Source organism: Felis catus, chromosome B4 (assembly GCF_018350175.1).
Source record: "Felis catus isolate Fca126 chromosome B4, F.catus_Fca126_mat1.0, whole genome shotgun sequence".
Classification (NCBI taxonomy): Eukaryota; Metazoa; Chordata; class Mammalia; order Carnivora; family Felidae; genus Felis; species Felis catus.
Genome location: NC_058374.1, coordinates 30,264,444 through 30,287,926, shown reverse-complemented (window position 1 = coordinate 30,287,926; position 23,483 = coordinate 30,264,444). Strand labels below are relative to the sequence as shown.

General features: G+C 41.1%; 1 protein-coding gene and 1 long non-coding RNA gene across 6 annotated transcripts in view; one reads left to right on the top strand and one right to left on the bottom strand.

Annotated features, from left to right (window-relative positions):
* The first annotated feature begins 4,655 nt into the window (after positions 1–4,655).
* The window catches only part of ITGB1 (integrin subunit beta 1), a 46,897-nt gene continuing 28,069 nt past the window's right edge, over positions 4,656–23,483 (top strand). For 2 of the 4 annotated variants that reach the window (XM_023256252.2, XM_023256250.2), the window contains exons 1-2: positions 4,656–4,788; positions 22,175–22,241. In XM_023256252.2, the coding sequence (XP_023112020.1) occupies positions 22,175–22,241 (67 nt within the window). In that variant the 5' untranslated portion in view covers positions 4,656–4,788. 4 annotated transcript variants of the gene reach the window in all.
* LOC102901162 lies at positions 11,049–20,366 on the bottom strand. Of its 2 annotated transcripts, none has more exons than XR_006600419.1 (3): positions 19,714–20,366; positions 17,080–17,223; positions 11,049–13,120 (listed from the first exon to the last, which is right to left on the bottom strand). It is a non-coding gene; the product is annotated as an uncharacterized LOC102901162 (long non-coding RNA). The 2 variants fall into 2 exon arrangements; XR_440688.5 differs by having other exon boundaries at positions 11,049–13,046; positions 19,714–20,361.

Sequence of the window (23,483 nt, the reverse complement as noted above, 5' to 3'; positions counted from 1 at the left end):
CTGTCTTGCTTCATGGTTGCTCTGGCAATTAGGGTACTGAGGAGTGTTGATGAAATCAAAGTCCCAAAGCCAAAAATACAAGTTGCAAAATAAATGAACTTCCAGTTTCTCTGCATTATATGATTATTTGCATGTTATTTATATATTTGGAGACAGAAAAAGAAGGAACTGGAAGGTCTGTCTCACCCTTTCTTATTTTTCAAAAAGCCAGTAATTCCCATGGCTGTTTTGTTTTGTTTTGAACCAAAGCACACAGATTCACATTTTAATAGAGAGATTTTAGTTTCCTAGGAAAAGAAATGGAGTTATTTGTGATTAACCCAGGGGAGCGTGGGTGGCTCAGTCGGTTAAGCATCTGACTCGATTTTGGCTCAGGTCATGACCTCATAGTTCATGGGATCGAGCCTGGCATTGGGCTTGGTGCTGACAGCACAGAGCCTACTTGGGGTTCTCTCTCTCTCTTTCTCTGGCTCTCTCCCTCCCTCCTTCTCTGCTCACGTTCTCTTTCTCTTCTCTCTCTCAAAATAAAGGTGTTTTTTTTTTTTAAAGCACTTCCACATTAGCATTTTAAGACATTATCAGAGACTTTTTATTCCTTCTCTCCCCATCCACTCATCTTTGTCTTTTTGTTTTTTTAATGTTTAAAGAGAAGTTACGATCTAAGTGGCTGGAGACGGCAAATGAGGAAAGTATACCTAGGTCACTCTGTAGAAACAGTTCTTAGAAAAGTAAATGAAGACTCACCTAGCCGTTGTCCATTTGTTCCAGAAGCCACCACATACATTTATCATGGTATTTAAAACACAAGTCTTGTTGATCAACCAGGTTACTGTCAAAGATTTTCCTCAATTAAAGTTACTAGTAGGGCATTTTCATCAATACAAACTGCTTCATTTACCACACTCATCCCTACACAATTTTCCCTCCCTATCATTAATGTTAGAATTGGTTTTCACCTATAAACCTGGAACGTGATTTGCAATGTGTCCCTGTGTATCCTCTTTGAATTTCTAAAACTATTTCTCATTCCTTATTGTCTGTGGACATTCTTATTTATTGGGCAACCACAGAATCTATCATCCGTATCTTGGATGTACTTTTGGGAATTATGCATGGACAACAAACTGTGACTATCTTGGGCACACCAGGACACAAAGTCTCCCTGCTTATTTAAAAGTGATCTGGGGTTGGCGGGGGGTGGGGGGGGTGCCTGGGTGCCTCAGCTGGTTAAGCATCCAGCTCATTTCAGCTTAAGTCGTGATCTCACCATTCTGAGATCAATGGAGCCCCGTGTCCAGCCCTGTGCCTGCTTAAGATTCTCTCTTCCTCTCCTTCTGCCCCTCCCTGGCTCTCCCACATGTGCTGCTCACTCTCTCTAAAAAATTTAAAAATAGAGGCAATCTGGTATATTGTGTGAGAGTGTGCCAGTCAGTAGCCAACACCAAGAAAAATTTGGTCTTAGGTATACTTCTATTCCTACAATGCAGGTATTCATCCTTTGTTCTAATCCCACAGAATGATTAGATGCACGTTGAAAATGATGATTATTGCACGTTGAAAATGATTTATCGATGAACATGTACTAAACTATTAGCCCACAAAAGTTTATACTATTTAGGGTTATTTCTACTCTCAAAGATTGAAAAGCTGTCAAGTTATCATGGGATGCCTACTAAACGCATTCATATGTGAGAGGGTAAGTCCCAAGACTGCTCAAACTGCAAGGGAAAGACAGCTATCCACTCCTGAAGCCAACATTGGCTTACTCACTCCCAATCCTGTATTTTATAATCACGGGATTAAATACAACCTACTAGTTCTAAAGGTCAGTAATCAAATTGTGATCCTGCTGCTTAAAAGAGATAATCAAGTTCCTAGAGAACCTTTAGTTTCTTTTGTGCCTCACTAAATATTAGTGGTTCCTTTCATTTATGTAAGCCTATCCTTTAATTATACATAGAAGTAGGATAAATGCTGATTGAAAGGAACCTGAGTATCCAATAGTCTTTGCTGGTGAGCAACACTGAAACTTCACTTTGGAAAACAGGGTGAATAAAGATACATTTCAAAAAACATATAGTAGTGTGGTGGCAAAACTAAAGAAAAGGCCAACTTTTAATTATCTGACATAATGACTTATGATATAGAAGACAATTCACAATAATTGGGAGACAGTATAGGCACAATATAATTTGAAACATAAGCTACCAATAGATGTTCTATCATGATTTGATCTGGCAATGTGACTTGCACTATTCCTACTTACTAGGATTTCCTGTTCAGCATGGTAAGACTGACCAACCCTTTCATAGAGTAATCATAAATTTTATAGTTAGCTATCAATTGATTAATATTTTATGAAATCACAAGTAGAGCCATACTCTTGACCAATCACTGCTTTTCTCAATTACCATATTTCTTTAATTTCTCCTCTTCAGGGCTCATGACTTCTGTACACAAATTGCTACTCACACTTCAGTTTAGCCAAATGGTCTAACCTATCCCAAGGGAGAAAAAGGACCTTTTTATTTATTCATTTATCATACATTAGCTGAGCCACTATTATGTGTCCTGGAATAATGTTTGACCCTGGGATTAGAGAGATGATTAAACTGCCCTTGAACTCATTTAGTTTAGGGTTGTACAAATCTAAACCTCATAATTTTCTTTTTTTTTTTTTTAATTTTTATTTTAGAGAGACAGAGAGAGAGAGAGAGCATGAGTGAGGGAGAGGGGCAGAAGGATAGAGAATCTTAAGCAGGCTCCATTCTCAGCAGGGAGCTGAACGAGGGGGCTTGATTCCACGACCCTGGGATCATGATCTGAGCTGAAATCACAAGTCAGACACTCAACTGACTGAGCTACACAGGCGCCCCTAAATCTCATAATATTCTTGTGGCAAAGAGTGCCTCCTCAAATCACATAAGAAAGAAAATTCTGGGAAATGTAGTGCAAAATCGGGCATTATCAATTATGCTTTATCTTTGAACTTCAGTCTCCCATGTTGAGACTAGGCCAATTCTTAGTAATTTTGAACACTGGTATAACCAAGAATCCAAGATTCTTTAAATCCAAGAATGTTGAGGTCTTGCAGCAGCTTTACTCTTGGGATAACAATAAACATCATTTAGCCTCATCCATTAAGTGGGAAAAATCAACCTCATCCCTTCGAGGTCTTCAGAGATTATCTAATCGACAGATTTGAATTTGCTGGTGAGCAATATGCAAACTTTCCATAAGTAGAATTATCTTATTTTATCTTATTTAAAATTGGCAGCCAAGGGGCACCTGGTGGCTGAGTCTGTTAAGCATCTGACCCTGGATTTCAGCTCAGGTCATGATCTCCTGGTTTGTGGTTCTAGACCCTTGACAGGCTCTGTGGTGGCAGCACAGACCCTGCTTGAGATTCCCTCTCTCTCTCTCTCTCTCTCTCTCTCTCTCTGCCCCTTCCCCATTCACGCACACACACTCTCTCTCAAAATAAACCTTTTTTTTTTTTTAAGACTATAAAATTCACAGCCAAATGGGCATATCAGCTTCTAATTTCCCCCAAGTGAAAAATTACTCAGTTTCATAAATCTCATTTGAACTCTATTCCCAACAGGGTGTTGCAGCTGGCCGGGCGGCATGGCTGTGACATTTTCTGTTAACAGGATGGCGGCCTGCCAGCAGCACACTCTGAATTACTAGGTTTCAATATGATGTTGGTTGGTACAAGTTCCAAGCCTCTTATCAAACTGTGTCCAGCCATTCTCACAGTGAATGTTTCCCTTCCATTTTAAATGTTCCTCCTCCAGCCCTCCTCTCCACCTACTAAAAAAAAGTGAAGAGAAACAGACACTGTATTCTTATGGATGGAACTTTCCCTCCTTATTCCTGTTCCCCATAAACGGACCTCCAGATTAATCTAACAAAAGCAGATCCCCAACTTACCAGTTTTTTTTCTAAAACCTTCCTAAAATTCATCTTTCTTGGCATCGAACTCCTTCCCGTCTTCACCTTCTCAAAGACCCAAGTCAAGCAAACTATCACTTTGGTTTTAGTTAACTGCATTCCAAAAGTTAAACGTTTTTGGCCCCACGAAGCTTTGTAGGGTGGGTGACTGTCTCGATTTGCCTGAGGCTGAAGGGGATGCCGGGACAATCCAGGGCAAAAGGGACCCTTGGGTGTGTCCTGGGGGAAGCAGAACCTAAGGCCGAAAAGGAGTCCAGCCGCAGGTTCCCTGCGGCCCATCCAGCCCTCCCTCTTGGTAAGGTATTACGGCTTGCCGGGGCCGCGCAGAGCTCTGGTGCAACACCAACGCCTCCGTCCCCAGGCATAAAAGGAAACTGAGGCACAGCGAAGGCCCGGCCGAGTCCTCCGCCCCGCCCCGCCCCCCGCGGCTCCCCCCAGGCCCGCTCCCGCCCCGCTCTGCCGGCTCCTTTGTCCTGGGCCGCGGTCTTCCTGCCTCCTCCACCGCCTCCGCCGCCGCCTCCTCGCCTCGGGCGCGGCTGACGCGGCGGGGTAGGAATGCGTTTCCGGAGGGAGAGGACGGAGGCAGCGGCTTGGAGGAGCAGGATCAGCCGCGCAGAGAAGGAGGTGCCGCGGGGGTCGTTTCCTGCCAGGGGGCGGCTCTGAGCCGCCGAGTCTCCTCCTCCCGCCCCCAGGAGGAGGAGGAGTCGCAGCCGCCGCCGCCCGCCGCGCCCGAGACCCGGGAGGCCGCGCCAGCCCTCGGGAGAGACCCAGCGGGAGCCGCGGAGCAGCAGGCCCGAGCCGACCGCGCCGGGGCCTGGACGCCGCGCGGAGAAGGTAGGCGCCTTGGGGGGCGGGGCGGGCGGCGGCCTCCGGGCTCCCGAGCGCGGCCGGACCTCGGGCGGTCCGCCGCGCGCCGGGCCCTGCGTGTGGGACGTTGGGGCCGAGTGGGCCGCGGAGGCCGGGGCGGGGGTGTGAGCGGAATCCTGCCCGGGGCCGGAGAGGAAGTCTGGGCCGGCGGCCGCGCTCCCGGCTCCTCCCGGGGCCCTTCCTCCCTTTCCCCGGCCCGGGCGCCCCCAGGGCGCTGAGTCGACCCAGCGGCGCAGCGAGTGGGAGGGTCGTCGGCCTGGGCGCTGTCACGTCGGGGCTGGAGTCCGCGAAGACCGGGGCCCGCGACCGGCCCCTCGGACACATGCCATTCGTAGCAACCCTTGTCTGATTCGTGGCCCGGACCCCGTTGAACGAACTGACCCCACGCGGTGCCCGCGTTTCCGTCCGCCGCCTTGGGCGCGTGCAGGTGAGACGGCGAATGGGGGCAAGCCTCCCAGCGACTCGACGCTTTAGGACTTTGAACAGTCCTTGACGGTTTCCCTTTGTCTGGATTTCAGCGTTCGGTTTAGTAATTCGCTTCCAACTTCAGAAGTTGGGCCGTGGCCTTCAGGGCCTGTGGCCCGGGATGAATTGCCGGGTGGGCCCAAACAAAGTTGGCATCGTGGAGCCGCTAGGAGAAGAAGGCGCAGTGTTGGCATATATTTTTTTCCACTTCGTGTTTGTGAAGGCCGCACTTGAGTGTAGGCTCCCACTGCAGTGAGAGTCCTGGGCCCGGGCTCCCTGCCGCTCCGCAAGTTTGAGTGCCCGACCTGCCCCTGGTGCCTGTCTTACTACGTGTCAGTCCCTTTGCTTCCTAACGAGTTGTAGTTTTAAGAATATCAATATTTTATGCCCAAGTAGTTTTTATTTCACCAAATTTGTGCTTTTGAGTCAAAACCTAGCACCAGTAAATTACCCTCTTTAAGCTTTTCCCATCTGTAAATGGGATACAAGAATACCTACACTATAATAAAAGTAACTATTATTATAATACCGACAGTGTCAGCCATGCTTACCTGTAAGCACTTTAAGTCTGTTTTCTCATTTTATCCTGGAACCGATGCAGTGAGGTAGGTGCCATTTTCACCCCCATTTTACAAATGAAGAAACTGAGGCACAGGGAGCATAAGTAATTTGCCAGTGATCATCCAGCTAGCAAGTAGAGAACCCAAGGGGTCTAGCTCCAGAGCCCATGTTTGAGCCACAGGTAACTTTCCATAACTACAATATAGTTGTGAAAATCAAATGGAAAACAATTTAGAGTACATAATAAATACAACTCCTTTTCGTCTCTTCTTGGTGTATTAAAAATATATATTTTTTTTAAATCTGGGGATGTAATTAATAACATAATTAGCAAGGTTTCTTTGGGTCACATTCCACATAGATACTCATGTGGGTAGAATTACTGGGTTGTTATTTTTTGTTGTTTTGATGGTACAAAAATAACAATGCAAAATGAATTTTGATTAGGTGTTTTTCTTAAACTACACACAGCCTTTAGGTTATATTAATAGACCGCTTTTAGAAATGATTAAGAAATTTTAGTTGAAGTTTACCTCTTCTGCATTTGTGGAGAGCTAGGCTCAGAGGGCGTAGGACCCACTTAAGCATTCCACTGCAGTGTTCATATTTTTAAATACTTTGAGTTCATTGATCAGTATTAAATGAGTGACTTAAGATAATGAAGTGGTACATAGAAAACAGAGGAAACAAGTCAGTATTTTGGGGACAGGTCTTTGAGGAAAAAGCCACTTACTTATCCTCTAAAATTTGGTGTAAAATGGAAGATGTTATTAGAATGCTGGTTAAGAAGACAGGGGATGTGGTTAATACTTCTGCAAATGGAAAGCAAATCAACTCCAAATTAAGGCATCTGTGTTGACTTCACAGATCTAAAATTTTAAGTTTTTGTAATGTTGACTCTTTTTAAAAAGAATGCTAAATTCTATATTATTATCATTTTGTAAGACCCTCAACATTCTGTACATGAAAAAGTATAGAATCAACAATACTGAAAATTGCTAGATATAGTAATTTTAACAATCAGGTGCCTTTTTTCTTAATTTTTTGGTCAGTATAATTAAAATCTAGCTCAAATTTCCATCACTAAATGGATATATAGTTCTCTATATTGTTACCCATAAATTCCTAATACCAGGAGCTTCTCTGGGGACATCTTGTCACTTTGTAATAGAATTAATCAGTTTAATGTGATAATTTTAATGGGATGCTTGCCACATAATAGCTTTATTGTTTGACTTCTTGCCAGATAAATTGTGGCTTACAACATTGGTGGGGGGGGGGGGGGGTAGGGTAGTGTAATTTTCTACCTCCAGAAAATATTTTCTTGTTAATATTCTGTCAGTGCACTGGTTTGCTCTTAACTATACTGCTAGAATGATAAGATGAAACATCTTCTACTTGGTGAAAGTTGCAGAACTTTTGAATTCGAGATTTTCAGTTTCTGAATGTGTAACAAGTTGAATTTATCTGAGGATTTATACAGGCCCTTGTTAAATTTTAGGTTTCCCCACTCTGTGTGGAAAGTTAGGATGTGTCAGGTTGTGGGTAGAATCCTACAAGATTCTATTGTGCAACTATGTAAATATCTCTTGTTGTATTAGCAGGTCTATTCTAACTCTGGTTATATATTGTGGGATTTTGTCCTTTTTTGTTGTAGTGGGGTGGATGGATTGACAGGGATAAGAGTAAGGGAGAGTGTATTATTCTTCAGGATCGTGAATGGTAGCAGTATCTATAGATGTAGAAAGCTGAAAAAATATTTCAGTATGTACTTGGGTTAAGGGAGGTACAGTGCATAAAGCCCAGAACATGAGCAGCCTTAGCGTATTTCAGTGGGTAGGTGAAAAAAATGTGGTATCTCTCTTCCAGGAGCCATGTGCAAAAGGAGCCAAATTATACTTTGTCAATTTCTTGTCTTTTTAAAGATGGATATTATAAGACTTACAGAATTTTTATTTATAAAATAATATTGAGTGGGTGTTTAGAAGTCAGCTACCTTTAAACTTTTTGGTTTGTGGCCTTTAGTGAGGTTAACCATATTTAGCAGTATGCTAAAGCATTTGTATATCATCTTGAAATATGTATGTGTGAGTAAAAAGAAAGGGCTTCAAATGCCTACGGCATACCTATATAAACACATACATACATGGATATATATATATATCTTACTTATTGGACTAGTCTCCATGTAGTCTCCAAAGTGCAGTTTCCTAGACTCTGGGGATGTGTAAAATAACTTACTGGAGCGTGGGAAGAACATATTAGATTTAATATTTTATATATATATATATATATTTTTTTTTATTTAAAGTTTAAAATTTTTATCATGACTTACAATCTTAACTGTACTGCTGTAGAAGTACATGAATTTTAATATATAAATAAATATGTACATATTTTAGGCATATGTTCAAAAATCTTTTCAGTAATAAAAGTGAGTGATGGAAAAGCTTTGGAGATCATTGGCATAGGGAATGATTTGGATGGGGTACAAGCGCTACTGTATTCAGGAGGGGGAATTGAGATTTGGTTTTCAAGGTAAGAGACAAGCGCTACTGTATTCAGGAGGGGGAATTGAGATTTGGTTTTCAAGGTAAGAGAGGTGAAAGAAACCCAAAGTGACACGGGTTTTTGGGTAGGTGGTGTCATTTGCCAAGATAGGCAGTATGATCACAAGGGGGTGGTACAGGTTGACTGGAGGGAGGGGAAATGATGAATTATAATGCCGAGTGTTTTTATAAGTGACTATGGGACGTTGGTAGAGATGTCTAAGAGCGTAGTTGAACACACAGATTGGGAGCTCAAAATAAGAAGTCTGGCTGGGGGCTTCAGATTCTGGAATTCTTAGTCTACAAGGGCTAGTTGAAGCGATGGCCTGCAGATGAGACTACCAAAGGAGAGTGTGTAGAGTGAAAAGGGGCTGGACAGAAAGCCTGGGAACACTTACAAACTGTCCAGGGCTGGGTGGAGGAAAAGGAATCCAGGAAAGCATTTCCTGTCCTGTTTCTTCTCTTAATTCCTAATTCTTTTTGTGTGACAGTTTAGTGAGTGACTTGAGAATTCACAAGTTTTTCCTGTGGTTGACATTTTTGAGGTAAAGACAAAATGACTTAGTAGTCATTTTAGACTCATATTGGAAGAGCAGTTTGATGTAATAAAGGCTTTGTAATTGAGAGGTGGGAAACTTGGGTTTCGGTACAAGCTCTGCCACTGAATCCCTCTGTGACCTTTGTTGGAATACTTCACCTTCACCTTCCAGGGCTTTGGTTTCTACAGCTGCACCATACAGAAGTGGTCAGTATGTTTCCATCATTCTGTCATTCTGTGAGTCACCCAAGCAGTGTGGAGGGCAGCTCTCCTCCCGTGAGCAGCCATTTTCTTGTATCATAACCAGAGAGGACAGGTACTGTGCCAAATTATTGCTTTAAGAAAACCTGCCAGTGTTGACCAGCCAAATCTATGACTGTTAGTTCTTTGTGGGATGTAACTCTGTAGTATGTTACATTTTAATCTATCTGTGCATGGAGAGCCAGTTACCTGGAAATGCTGTGCTGAGTGGAGGTGGAACAAGCAGTTGACGTGGACTTTGCTGTTGAGTGTATTGTCTAGTTAGGACAAGTTGTGTTTATTCTAGGGAAACATAACAAATACCAAAGAATACTTTACTCATTGTACTGTACCAGATAATTTTCTGTAATAGATTTTGGGAAAAGATCAGCATTGGCTTAAGTGGTTTTGGAAGGCTTTATAAAGGAGCTTGGAATGGTATGAGCACAGAAATGGGTGACAGATGGGTGACATATTCCAAGGACACTGCAGGTATAAGGCAGAATTCAGTTTAATTTAGCAAAGTGTGTGTGTGTGTGTGTGTGTGTGTGTGTGTGTGTGTGTGTGTGTGTATCTGTTGAAGGCCTGGATTTTGTCCTCCAACTTTTGTCTGGTGTGGTTCACAGACGTGAGTATAGTTATAATAGACGTTTGAATTAAAACAACATGATATTGAGCATCACTGAAGGTTTGTTATTTGCTGTGCTAGAAACTTAAATAAAGAATCAGAAAAGGAGTAGTTCTGCTTATTGTGGTGTGAAGAGATGAAGAGCCAATGAAGGCCAAAAAAAAAAAAATTAGCATTTTATTTTGTTGTAGGGAATATAGTTTCAGTGGATGAGGAAAGTATTTACATGAAAAACTTACTGGGAAGGTACCATTTGAAGTAGAGAAGTCACATTTGAGTGTATAAATGTTTATTGAATGTGAGTAACTTAAGCTTTTGTACTCTTTGTGAAATTCAGAATAATAATTAGCTCTCCAATATCTTACAGTTAATGTACGATTTTTCTTTTTTTTAGAGAGAGAAAGAGAGCATAAGCGGGAGAGGGGCAGAGAGAGAGAGAGAGAGAGAGAGAGAGAGAGAGGGAGGGAGGGAGGGAGGGAGGGAGGGAATCTTAAGCAGGCTCCATGCCCAGCGTGGAGCCCAGTGCATGGCTTGATCTCATGACCATGAGATTGTGACCTGAGCTGAAATCTGGAGTCGGTCAGGTAACCGGCTGAGCCACCCAGGCACCACTGTATGACTTATTTCATATTATGATTTCAGTGCTTCCTAAAAGGGGTCATGGTAGGTCATATTTGATTGTTGGAGAAGGAGGTTGTAGTTTGAAAAAGTGCATTCAGCATTATATTAGGAAAAACAACAACAAAAAACACAATAGGAATGGATTTGTACTTGCTAAAGAAGCATGGATTTAAAAAGATTGAAAACCGTTTATTAAGTAGTCACTCAGGTTCTTATGTTTAGATGCCTATGACTAGTGAATGTGTTGGAGAGCAAGAAGAAAATTCAGAAATTAAGTAAAATGTAATCTACAGATAATCGTAATGATGTGTGTTGCTAAGAGCTTTCACACTGATCATTGTATTTAGATATTATTCCCACCTAGTGCTGAGTACAATGGGAAATTGATTTCTCCCTTTGTATAGTTTGTTTTAAAACATGTGTTATATATTTAAAATATATGTAGTGCTGTTCTTGTTCCACTCCACTACAGGGCAGAGATGAGCTGTGGCAAAAGATATGGTCAAAATTTATTAGAGTTTTGATCAAGAAAGAATTTTAGAATGATCTACCTAAAAGTAGGTAAAATTACACAATTTGGGAACATAATTTACAATTCCCCTTAATGAAAATAATGTGGAACAACTGTTACTTTCAGTGTTTATTGATGCTTTTATAACAGGATGGTTAACATTTCACTTTTTGCTAACTGCGTTCACAATTATCTTTGTAAACTTTCCACATAGTTAAATTCTCAAACAAAACTCTTACTAACTTACTCCTTTCTCCTCCCAGGGAAGGGCCAAATCTATAGCCACAGGGAGTGTAGAGAAGGAACAGCTTACTAGGCTGGTTTGAAAAATACCTTTTTTTTTTTTTTTAACGTTTTATTTATTTTTGAGACAGGGAGAGACAGAGCATGAACAGGGGAGGGTCAGAGAGAGGGAGACACAGAATCTGAAACAGGCTCCAGGCTCTGAGCTGTCAGCACAGAGCCCGACGCGGGGCTCGAACTCATGGACCGTGAGATCATGACCTGAGCCGAAGTCGGCTGCTTAACCGACTGAGCCACCCAGGTGCCCCAGGTTTGAAAAATATCAATTGCTAGGTAATGTTTTCTCTTTTGAGTGCAAGGAGGATCTTGGAACAATTTATTTCAGGCAACTTTCCATGCTCATTTTGGATCAGCCTTTAATAATACGGCTTAACAGTTTTGTCAAAGTGTTTAGTTTCCTGCTTGTGTTTAAGTTTGTTCTTCTTCAGTCTTCGAGTTTATTACATGCCCCCTCAGCAGTTTTTTTTAGTTTAATGCTTGATTGTTTTTTGTTTGCTTGTTTTGTCTTTACCAGGTTAACAGTTTATTATAAAAGGATATAACTCATAAACAGCCAGGTGGAAGAGATGCGTAGGGCAAGGAATAGGGAAGGGGCAGGGAGCTTCTTCCATGCCCTCTCCCTAAATCTCCACAGTTTACCAACCTGAAAGCTCTGAATCCTTTTTTTTTTTTTTTTTTTTTCATTCTCACATAGGCTCTCCTTTTGGAAGGGTGGTGGTAGTCTACCAGTTACCTGTTTCCTAGACCACTATTGGCTGTATCATAATGTGTCTGATTGGCTTGAATTATTTTGAATTCGGTGTGGTTTTTCTCGTCCATGCTTTGCCTGCCATGTTGATTCTGTTGCTCATATTTAAGAGTTCTATAGGGATTTCAACTTAAATTTCCTCCCTGAGTTCTCTATGCTTTTCCTCTAGTTTTGTTCTTAACTGTTTTTGACTGATTGCTAGAAGACCTATTTGAGATTTTCTAAGTCTCTTCAAGAACATAATGAATTCATCTAGATTTTCTCCTGGAAGATTCTTCACTTCCTTTAACTTTTCTTCTGTAGAAGTTTTTCCTGAGTAAGTTCCATGCCCTTACCTGCCCCCCCCCCCCCACCAGCTGATTTATCTTTGAGGCTCTTTATGTGCCAACATGCAGTATATCCATTCTTTATCTTTCCTGTGCACTTGTGGACTGGGTGGTAGGTGATGGTGATCCATCTTCCATATTCATGTTGCCTTGGAGAAGGTGGGTAGAGTACTTACTAGTGATGAATTTTGCTTCAGTCTATTCAGTTATTGTCATTTTCTTAAAGCATCTAGCCCCGTCATGAGCTGTTCTCAGGTTTCAAATCATTTTGTGAGCCTGTAGCTTTGGAGCAGACTAACCTTTGTTGTTGGAGCTCATTATCTTCAGGTTGATGCCACCTTTGGGTAAGAAGGGGTCAGTGCTCATAAAAAGCACTCTCTTATTCTGGGCGGGAGTAGTGAATTATAGAAAGGTTTCTAGTTGAGACTACTGTTCTATTTCTCCGCATTAGGCAGAAAAAGACTTCTAGGGAGGTATTAGTTGCATCTTCACATTGGAGTTTTTAGCCTTTTCTCTTTCCTATTTTCTCTCTCTTTCTTTTTTTCTTTTTTATCCTTTCTGCTAAGTTTTTGTTGATCATTAATTTTGGCTTATTGTTTGGGTCATAAACACTTTCATAGTCACCAGCACATACATCTTCCTGCCAGACAAAGGGAAGTAAAATGTTGACTTTCAATGTTCTTCTTGTAGGGGAAAGATGCTCTTGCCTCGGAGGAATGCGTCCTCCCTCTCACCCTGAAATTTGATGGAATAGAGATCAGTAGCATTTCTGAGCACCTTCCATGTGGACTTCCCCATCTGTCTGCTCTCTGTGGGGAGAAGTGGGAAGAGCTGTATGTGAATTCTCTGAGGCTTGCAGTTTGGCTCTGTGTTATTTTTATGGTCTACATTGATATTTAATACTATTCTTTAGAATATTTTAGATTTTAGAAAAATCTAGATTTAGATTTTAGAAAAATATTTATTTTTTCCCTTTTAAAAAGCAGATACAGAAAATAATGATGGTGGGAGAGACTTGATGAATACAACTTTCTTATGGTTTTAGGAGAGATTTATGATATACCTTAATGTAGGTATCCTCATCTTTTCTACCATTAAGGGGAAAAGATTTTAAAATGTTATGACATAGGGGCGCCTAGGTGACTTAGTTTGTTGAGCGTCCTACTCTTGATTTTGGCTCAGGTTATAATCTCACCGATCTCATGGTTTGTGGGACCGATCCCTGTGTCGAGGCCCATGTTGGGTTCTTGCTGACAGCAGAGCCTGCTTGGGACTCACCCTCTGCCTCTCCCTGGCTCACATGTGTGCTTTCTCTCTTTCAATACATAAACAAAAAGTTAGGACATAAAAAAGGAAGTAAATTCTATTGTCTGAAAGAGCATTTGAAAAGTGAAAACCCTTAACTTTTTTTTTAAGTTTTATTTATTTATTTTGAGAGAGTGCATATGTAGGGGAGGGGCAGAGAGAGAGAGAGGGAGAGAATCCCAGCAGACTGTGCATTCAGTGTGGAGCTTGAAGTGAGGCTCGAACTCCCCAACTGTGAGATTAACCAACTGAGCCACCCAAGCACCCCACCCTTAACTTTTCTTATTAGAAACCTACTTATATTGAAAGCTTGAGCTTTTGAATCAGACCTAGGTTCATATTCCAGCTGTGTCTAGCTTTATCTGGTATAGTAGATATGTAATAAATACTTGCTGACTTGAATTTAATTGGTTGTATTGAATAAAAATGTACCCTTTGCAAATATTTTATAGGAAGAAATCTTTTGTGGATGACTTCTTTTTGTACTAGTTGGCTTTGGGTACCTTATTTTAAAACTTGAAATAACTGTAACTCACCGTATTTTTAAAAGTAATTTTTCTGTAAAATGTAATTGTTTAATTTCTATAAATTTAGTACATAAAAAGTTACTGAAGATGTTATATGTAAATATAAATGCCAAATGAGTTATTTGTGACAATGTGAAAAACATTAAGTATATATTTAGAAGTTTGAATAGAACATAAAATCACACTTAATTTGGTGGATAAAGGTGAGTTTAGAGGGGAGATTAAAATAATTATGTGCAGTTTTTGACAATGTATGCAGTTCAGGCTATTAACCACGAAAATGTTATTGTTTGGGGGAGATGTTTAAGATGATTTATTGTTCAAGGAATGAATTATGACCCCTTAGATAAACTTGAATATGGTAAAAAAAAAAAAATAATAATACTAGGGTAAAATGTCTCCACAGAAATAAGATGCAAAACCTGTGGGTACACTCATGAAATTTGACAATTAAAATAACTTGTTAGCCTCCATTCAGTTTGAAGCACTGAGAAATAAACTCACAGAACATTATAAATCCTTTCCATTTCTATGCTTTGAGTCAGTTCTCACACTGGACAGATATTCTTTTTTTTTTTTTTTTTTTTTTTTTTTCAATAATGACTTGAGTAGGCCTTCAAAAACTTAGTTTCATGAAGCACAAATCCAATCTCACAGCTTGTGATTCAGACAGTCTGATCTCCATTATACCTGTGTGACTCTGGAGAAGTTATTTAACCTCTCTGTGGTTTGGTTTCCTCATCTGTAAAGCAAAGGTAGTATCACTGCCACCCACAGAGTCACTTGGGAGAGATAGCTGTTATTATTTTTTATCATTATTATTATTACAATCATTTGAAGGCAAATTAAAAGTGAGATAACTTTGCTACAAATTACCCTAAATCATCAAAACTCAGTGTATTGTGTTATTCTTGTCTGTGCCTGCTGTATACCTACTCTGGCCCTGTAAATGAACAAATAGATCTTCCTTTTGTGGAACTACAAACAGGACTACAAACAGTCCGTGAATGAAATCCCACTGGTGTAGAGCATTCAGATTCATGTTTCTACTGGTAAGATGTCTTTTCAGGGAAATTTCCTTCTTTCAGCCTCTCCTAGGTTTGCTTCTCCTTGACAGAAGCCTCAAGTCTTCTATTTGTATTAGGTATGTTCTCTCCTACCCTGATCTTGTGTAAGGTAATCTGTGATACCGATGTTCATAAATAACCTGTATTTTGCCTAATGTAATATAAAACATCGAGATTTTGCTGCTTTTATTATTTTACATATAAATTGTTAGGAATCCAAGTGTTAGAACGTGTATTTAGTAGAATAATCCTTAGATGTGGAACCTAAAATAAGTCATCTAGTTATATTTAATTAATATGATAATTAGTACCTAATATTAAAGCTTCTGATTAAACCTTATTGTTAAACAGCATAGAAAGGTTTTGATAAGTCTCTGGATATAGTAATGAACATTTATCTGTTCTTGGCAGTCGTGTTATTTCTAACCCTTATCCTTTCTTCCAAATCTTGTTTCCCCCCTAATGTGGATCAGTCAAAATTTTTGTGGTTATAATTATGAATGAAAAAAAGCAAAATCTTCAAACATAGTTCAGAAATTTGGAGGTAGGCATTCTGTCCATTCTCTTACCTCGCTGCTAGCCTGTTACTGAAGTGCTGGGCATAACACACTCCTTGCCCTCCTTAAGCTTAACTGGTTTGGGTTTTGTTTTTGGTTTTTGGGTACCTCAATATTTTCAGTTACCTTTACCTTTAGTTTCTTTATTAAATATGAAGATACTGCACTTCATACAAAGAACACCAAGCACTGACTTCCAAGAGATGGCTATTTATAAGACAGGTTAGCTTCACACAGCTAGTAGATGGATAAGAGCTACATGTATCTTAAATACTAAATTACAGTGGTTTTTTTTTTTTTTTTAATTTATTTGTTTATTTTGAGAGAGAGTGCACGTGTGTGCCAGTTGGGGAGGGAGGGAGAGGGGGAGAAAGGGAATTCCAAGCAGGCTGTGTGCTGTCAGTGCAGAGCCCTATTCGGGGCTCGATTGCACAAACCTCAAGATCATGACCTGAGCCAAGCTCAAGACTCTGATGCTTAACTCACTGAGCCACGTAGGCACCCCTTCAATACTAAATTTTTAAAACAGATTGTTTATATTTGATTTAGTACATGTATGTGTGTCTGACTTAAAACCCTCCACAGTTCTTGCCACCATCAGGGTCTTCAAGACTTCATGCAGATAAAACTCACACTCTTTTCTAGCTGTTCTCTTGAGTCTTTCAACTCCAGTGGCCTTTGAGCACTGAATTAGAGACCCCTTCTGTCCTCACCTCCTCCTGGCCTCTTCTCTGATTGCAGCCAGTGCTGATGGGAACAGTTCGTTTTATGACTCACTTTTGGCTGACTGCAGCATGCCTCAGGTTCCTCTTGGGACCTCCCTTGTCCGTCTGTGGGGTGAGAAGCTGGTGCAGCCTTCTGGGCAGATGCACTGTAGTTCTTGGAAGTGTGGGGGAATTAATACTCCTTGGGGCAAACTTTTACGTGTGGGGACTAGAATTAATTAATGTACTTCTCCACATTGACCCTCTTCTGGACACAGTTTCTGTATGCTTCTCAAAGCTTCTCAGCCAGATCAAGCCCCCAGGCACCCCCATGGTAAATAAGTCTCCTGAATTGGCTGTCTCGGTTCACTCTTTTTAGTATCTGTGTCTTTCCCTGGGGTCACCTCGGTAATAATAATCGCCTGCACTCCTGTTTTTGTCTTGACCTCTACTTTCAGAAGGAACTCTGGCCAAAACAATTGCCCAAAGCTGTAGCATCACTTAGACCTTTTTACCTAAGACTGCCTGTCTCTGAAATGATAAACCTGTCCTTATTTTCTAGCTCTCTTCCCTCCCCTGTTTACATGAGCCCCTTTTCTCTCACCTACCTGTTGTGCTCTTTGTTGTTAACTCTTTGTCAGCAATGCCAAGGCCTCCTCAGTGCCTGCACTTGTTCTGTAAACCAATGGATTAATGCAGTGATTTCGAAGTGAAGTCTGAGAATCCAAGGGAAGTAGTCTCAGTGATTTGAGCTGTAAGAATTTGTAAAACAATATTGTGCTTTTGTGCTAATAATTGTAACAGTATGCAACCAACATCTGGATTATCTGGTTGACTACCTTGTAACAATAATTATTATTTTAGTGCCTAGTTTGTGTTTGCATATGTAAATGTTGGTTCCTAATGTGTGAGAGCCAGGACTACAAAGCATTTTATATCTAGCTTTAAGTTGGCTGTATATACTTAAATGAATTGAAAATTGGTATCACTAGGGTGTCTACAGTAACTATTTTCTATTTAGAGAGGATCTGCACATTAATTCTGAGAACTCTTCTGGGCTTCTGAGTAATGTCAGAGAAAAATGTCATACAATTTAATATAGTTCTGCAAAACTTTTTGAGCATTGACTTTGTGCCAGGTGCTTCTAGGTACTAAAGCTGAATAAGACACACCAAGCCTCTGTCTTCTTGGAGCCCGGAGCCCATCAGGAAAGATGGGTGTGAGCAGGTAGTTTCGAGTGTTGCAGATGGGCCTTTGTAAGCCCTCAGCTCTGTGATGCTGCTATAGGCATTCCTAGTGTCCTCCAGCCTTCAGCCCCACCTACTCCTGCCCTGCCCCTCCTGCAGAAGGGACCTAGGCTGCCCTGCTCTGCACTGACTGAAAGAAGCCCCTCTCCTTGGGCTCCTACACTCACCCGCACTCTGGATGCTCGCCCTCTCTGTGTCTTGGAGGCTCACCCTCTCCACACCATCAGTTACCCTCTCCTGTGTCTTCACCTCTCCAGCTCGCCTCTTTTCTGGAGTGTTCTTTCCTTCACAGTCTCCTCTGTTTCCTAGTTTCGGTTGTGCCTCTATGCCATCCACTGTTGGGTAATCATCTCTGACCCTGACCTACCTCCTGAGATGAGGATCTGTGTCTTAACTTCCCCGTAGGTGTCGTCCTCCCTTGCTTCCCCTCAGGCTTCTCACCTTTTGCAGATCTGTAGCTAAGACATTATTTGCTCCTCTAACTTCATTCTCCTCCTGCCTTCTTTGTTCAAAAATGGTGATTCTTTTCTTTCTCACACTTCCTTTTCTAAGCAACTGTCAGGCCCCACTGGGCTACGCCCTAATCGCACGTTTGTCTTCTTGTTCATCACTACCGTGTGAGTTCATTTAGGCCCAACCTCAGCAGTGAGAGTGGTGCCCGTTTGTAGCTCTTGTCTTGACCCTCCTCCCCTCCCTCGCTGATTTTCTGCCATGAGTGTGTGTGTGTGTGTGTGTGTGTGTGTGTGTGTGTGTGTGGCATGTGCTGCTCCATCCTGTGGTGTCTCCCTGCTGTGTATCGGATAGTATCTCAACTGGGCATGGCTGGCTGGCTGCAACCTAACTCCTCCTGCCTTGCTGTCTTCGGTTTCTCTTTTTCCCATCTCACAACTTAAGTTTCAGAAATGCATAAGTATGTTAAGATTCTTTTTGGCCTTTATGATTTTTTAAGATTTTAACATAATTTGTACTTTAGAAAATTACAGGGATAAAAATATTCCTTACCACAGACTAGATTTAGCTTACAAATAACATATAGATACATGTTTTCTAGTCTTTCTTCTGTAAAGCTAGAGCGAGACAATCCCAGTTGGGTGGTGAGGGTCGGGGAGTCACCCAAACATGTATGTTTAGAAATAAGATTGGAAAGAAGTTATCTAATTCTTCTCGGGACTCCATGACTTTGCACGTACTAACCTCTTGCCTGGAACACTTCTCTTCATTTGCCTGCCTGGTCCCGTATGTCTGCATTTCTAGTGTTGCCAAACTCATGAAGCCACTGAACGTGGCTAGGCAGATTTTGGTGTCCTCAGTGCACTTTGTCCTTATTTTCATTACAGAAACCATCATATCATATTGTAATCATTTGTATTTTTGTCTTGGAATGGAAAATTCCTGAGACAGCAAATTTTGTATCTCCATATATGGCACAAAACCGGACATAGTTGGCAGAGGAGGAACTTCCAGAGCAGTGGGGGAGAAACCAGGAGAGCCCGAGGACTAGAGTGCATTAAGAAAGAATGGCAATGTGTATTAAGTGCTTTGTGTGAATTCTGTGGGTGGCAAACTGATGTATCTTGCAGAATACATATTATAGGCAGTCAAGACATTTTTGAATGAATGAATGAATGAATGAGTGAATGCAGACAGTAAGATAAGGCCTGGAGGGTTCCCTTTTGCAAGAGCAGTTTCACATGCATGGTAGGAAATGGACACCAATTACAGCTGGTTGAGGAGGGAGTAGGGGATTACAGAATGGAGAACAGTATAGACAACTATTTCTAGACCTTTGATTTCAAACAGGAGACAAAAGATAGGATCAGGATAATGCCTGGAGGCATCTCTCCCTGTTGGCCCCTCATACTGAACTGTTCTGCATGGAATGCCTTTGGTAGGAAACTCCTTTGCTTGGGAATCAGTGGAGCACAAGCCTCACCTACTGAGCTTGTGGTTTTAGGCCCTGGTGGGCATCCAGGTAAATCTGAAGTGGATACTTACAAGACCACACTTGGAGAAGTGCTTCCTGAGGAGGTTCTGAAATGCTGCAGGAAGCTCTTGGAGTGTCCTTCTTCTCCCCACCCATGCAGGAGGGTCTAGTACCTTCAAGAGCTGGATTGACGGGGAGGCTGCTGAATCTTCTGTGCCATTTCCTCCGCATGTCCTGCTCTCTGTGGTGCACTTTCCTCCTGGCCACTTCTAACCCGGTCTTTTCTCAGCCTTGTCCTCACTGCTCTTTACTCTTCATTGCTGCCTTCTTCTGTCTCCAGTGGCTTCTCTGTTTCCTTGAGGGAAAGACTGGCCTTTTACAGGCGTAACCAGCCAATGACAGTGCCTCTCTGTGTCTTGTGAGTGTGCTGACCAGTCACAGGAGAGTTGACAAGTGTCCTTGAAACTGTTCTCAGCTCCTGTCCTGTTCTCTCAGCTGCTCTTCAACACTAAAGCTTTGTTCTGCCTTCTGGGTCTGGAGCTCTTCCAGAAGGCTGATCTCTGGCTTGTCAAGGTTTGCAGAAGGAAAAGGACAGGGTGGTTAAAGTAATATTTTAAAGGTACATAGCATAAGGTTGCAAGGCTGACTAATAATAGAATGTTTCTGTGACCTAGTAACTTTAGCTTAGTGGTAACCCTTTGAAATGTGTAATATTTTAAAAGGTTTTTCAAAGCAGTCTAGTGGTCATGAAGTAGCCTGAGGAATATCCTGAGGAAACACATATCAGCCCATATATGGAACAAATATTTGTTCTATTCACTTTGTGTAGAAACTGCCCAGATGGTCCATTCATCACAGTCTTAATGTTCCAGGCCCTTTTTGTCATAACTTTGGAATTGATAACATTATGCAAATTGCTTAGAATTTTAGTCTATGTGGATTTATGGCACATAAACCTGTTGGATAGGCCATAGAAGGCAAACTGTAGGCATGGCCTGTTTCCATGACACTCTGCCTCTGTTGGTCTTTCGGATGCAGTTACAAGTGATATGTAAGCAAAACTATAAGCTCGTGGCACAGCAGAACTTTCTGGTCTGAGCACAGTGTAGAGTATGTAGCTACGCAAGTTATTCTTACTGCTCTTCTCTGGGAAGCCAACAGAGAAAGCTTAAACAGCATTTAACAGCAGAAGAGGCACAGGAATCCTGGGGTGCTCTGAGCACAATTTTGAAGCACTCTCCCAGAGCAGTGGGAATAGCATCCTAGAATAGAAGCTTTTGAAGCTAGAGGTTTGTTTGTTTGTTTTTTAAGAAATGTTTTTCCTACTAAAGGAAATTTACCAAGACAGAAGAAAATCCAACACAGTTACACAGCCATAATTGTTTTTATGAAGAAAGTGAAAAGAAGAAAACACTATGACAGTTTTAAGACAAAGAAACCTATTATTTTTATATTATGTGTATATACTTTATGTTTGTACACTGTAATTTTTACATACATGTCATCTGAATATGTACTTTACATTCAAAATCATTTAAAAAACATTTTTGGTCTATACTGTATTTGGTTTTTGTATTCTTGTGGGAGAGGCAGATATTCATGCATAATTGGCTCCTGGTCCAAGAACAGTAAACAGTTAAAGGATAGGGTTAGTGACCTGTGGCGAGACCCATCTTTGACCAGCTCTGCTGAAGTGTAGATTAATACTATGAAAATGGAAAATAGTCCTATACCTAATGGGTGCAGGTTGGGATGATTCTGAATAATATACAGGATAATACTTAATTTATCTTTGGAGATTCTGGGAGACGTTTAAGCCTCTGTCAGGTCTTCTTAAGCTACCCTCCCGAACTTTTTCTTTTTAGGTCTCATTTGTAGATCTAGAAATTACAGGGAATTGAATGGAATATTTCACTAATCCCATGCATAGAAGTTGATTTTATTTAAAAAGATAACTAATTCTAGGAGATCAGACTCAAAAATTAAGTCAGGCCTTCCTTGTATAGGATGTTGGTCTTAGCCTGAGGAGAAATGGAAATTATTGAAAAGTTGTAATCAAGGGGGTGAATCGTGAGGGTTTCGACAGGTTCACTCAAAATTCAGTATTGAGGTAACGGAGGCATCTGGATGTGGCTGGCTGTGTGGCCCCCATAGGAGCCACAGAAGGTAATAGGCATAGAGAGAGATTCCGTGGAACAAAGACTGTTAATAGCTTTTATGGTGTTAGCGAATACTTGGCACGTTTTTGAGCACTGTTAATTAGATGTTAGAATATATTTGATAGGGAGAAAGGCAAGAATGGATTCAGGGATCTGGCACAGAAACTATTGTAGAGTAAGTGAAAGATGAGGTAACTGGGAAGGGGAGGTGGTGGGAAAAAGGATATAAAGAAGGATGGCAGAAGAAATGGTCTGAAAGGTATTATGTTTATGAAATCAACAGAAGATAAGGTGACTGGGAATGTTTTGTGTTTAACGTGTTATCTCTTTTGTTATTTTCTTAATATTTAGCCATGTACATTTTGTATTTCAGATGAATTTACAACTGATATTCTGGATTGGACTGATCAGTTCAATTTGCTGTGTGTTTGGCCAAGCAGGTAAAAAAAAAAAAAGTTTTCTGGTTATCTTTTCGTTTCAGTGTCTTGTATTACTTCTTGATCAGTTAGATTCCATCATGCTGCTCCTTCTGAAAGCCCTGCAGCGCCCATCTCACTCAGGGTGACAGGCAGTGTTCTCACAGGGGCCTGCAAGGCCCTTCGGCATCCGGCTCCTCTCGCCGCTACCACCCAGAATAGAGATAAGGCCAGTTGGCTAAGGAAATGCCGAAGCGACAGGAATACAGTACGCTGCAGAAAGGTCTTTTAAGATTGTAACAGAGGTTTAAGTGAGCAGAGAGAAAGCAAAGGTGTGTAATGTATTAGAAAATAAAGTAAATGTGTAGGATGATGGATTATGAACAAGCCATTACTATCACAACTGACGTTCTAGAAGATGTTCTCCCTCTTTGATCATAAAATCTTGGCAAAATGTTGGCATTATCTAGAAGATGAATAAAAAGTAAAGCTGAAAATGTATTTAATCCTCTTACAAACCATGGTGCACCCACCTCTGGAATAATGGATGTGTAGTTCCCTCCTCCAAATCTCAAAACATACATTACATGTGACATTTATTTGATCTCAGGACAGGAAGGAGTTACTACATGGAAAAATGAAGGAAGAAACTTTAAAGGAAATTAATGATAATGTTGATTTACTTAAAACCAACAACAACATAAAATCTCAAAGTGTGTAGATGTCAGAACACCATCATCTTCTCAACAAGATGAGAAACTCAATAAAGGTTTAATTTCATTAGCATGTATAGAGACCTAATGAAAACAGATGAATGCCATAGAGGAATCATTTGCAAACAAAATTTACAAAACAAATGGTCAGTAAAATATGGTAAGAATGAAACCTTAAATAAGTGACAAGTGAATTGATACTCTAATTTATATGGGTTAAATGAGTAAAAGATTTTTTATATTAAAAAAGTACTTGGAGGCGCCTGGGTGGTTCAGTAGGTTGAGCAGCCGACTTAGGCTCAAGTCTGATCTTTTGGTTCATGAGTTCGAGTCTCTCATCAGGCTCTTTGAAGACAGCTTGGAGCCTGGAGCCTGCTTCGGATTCTGTGTCTCCTTCGCTCTCTGCTCCTCCCTGCTCCTGCACACTCTTTCTCTCTGTCTCTGAAAAACATAAGTAAACATTAAAAACAATTTTTTTAAAACAGTACTTGGTGCTTGCTGAAGGTTTGGTGAACATGGTATTTTGTATACTGTTTGTGGGATTATAAATTTG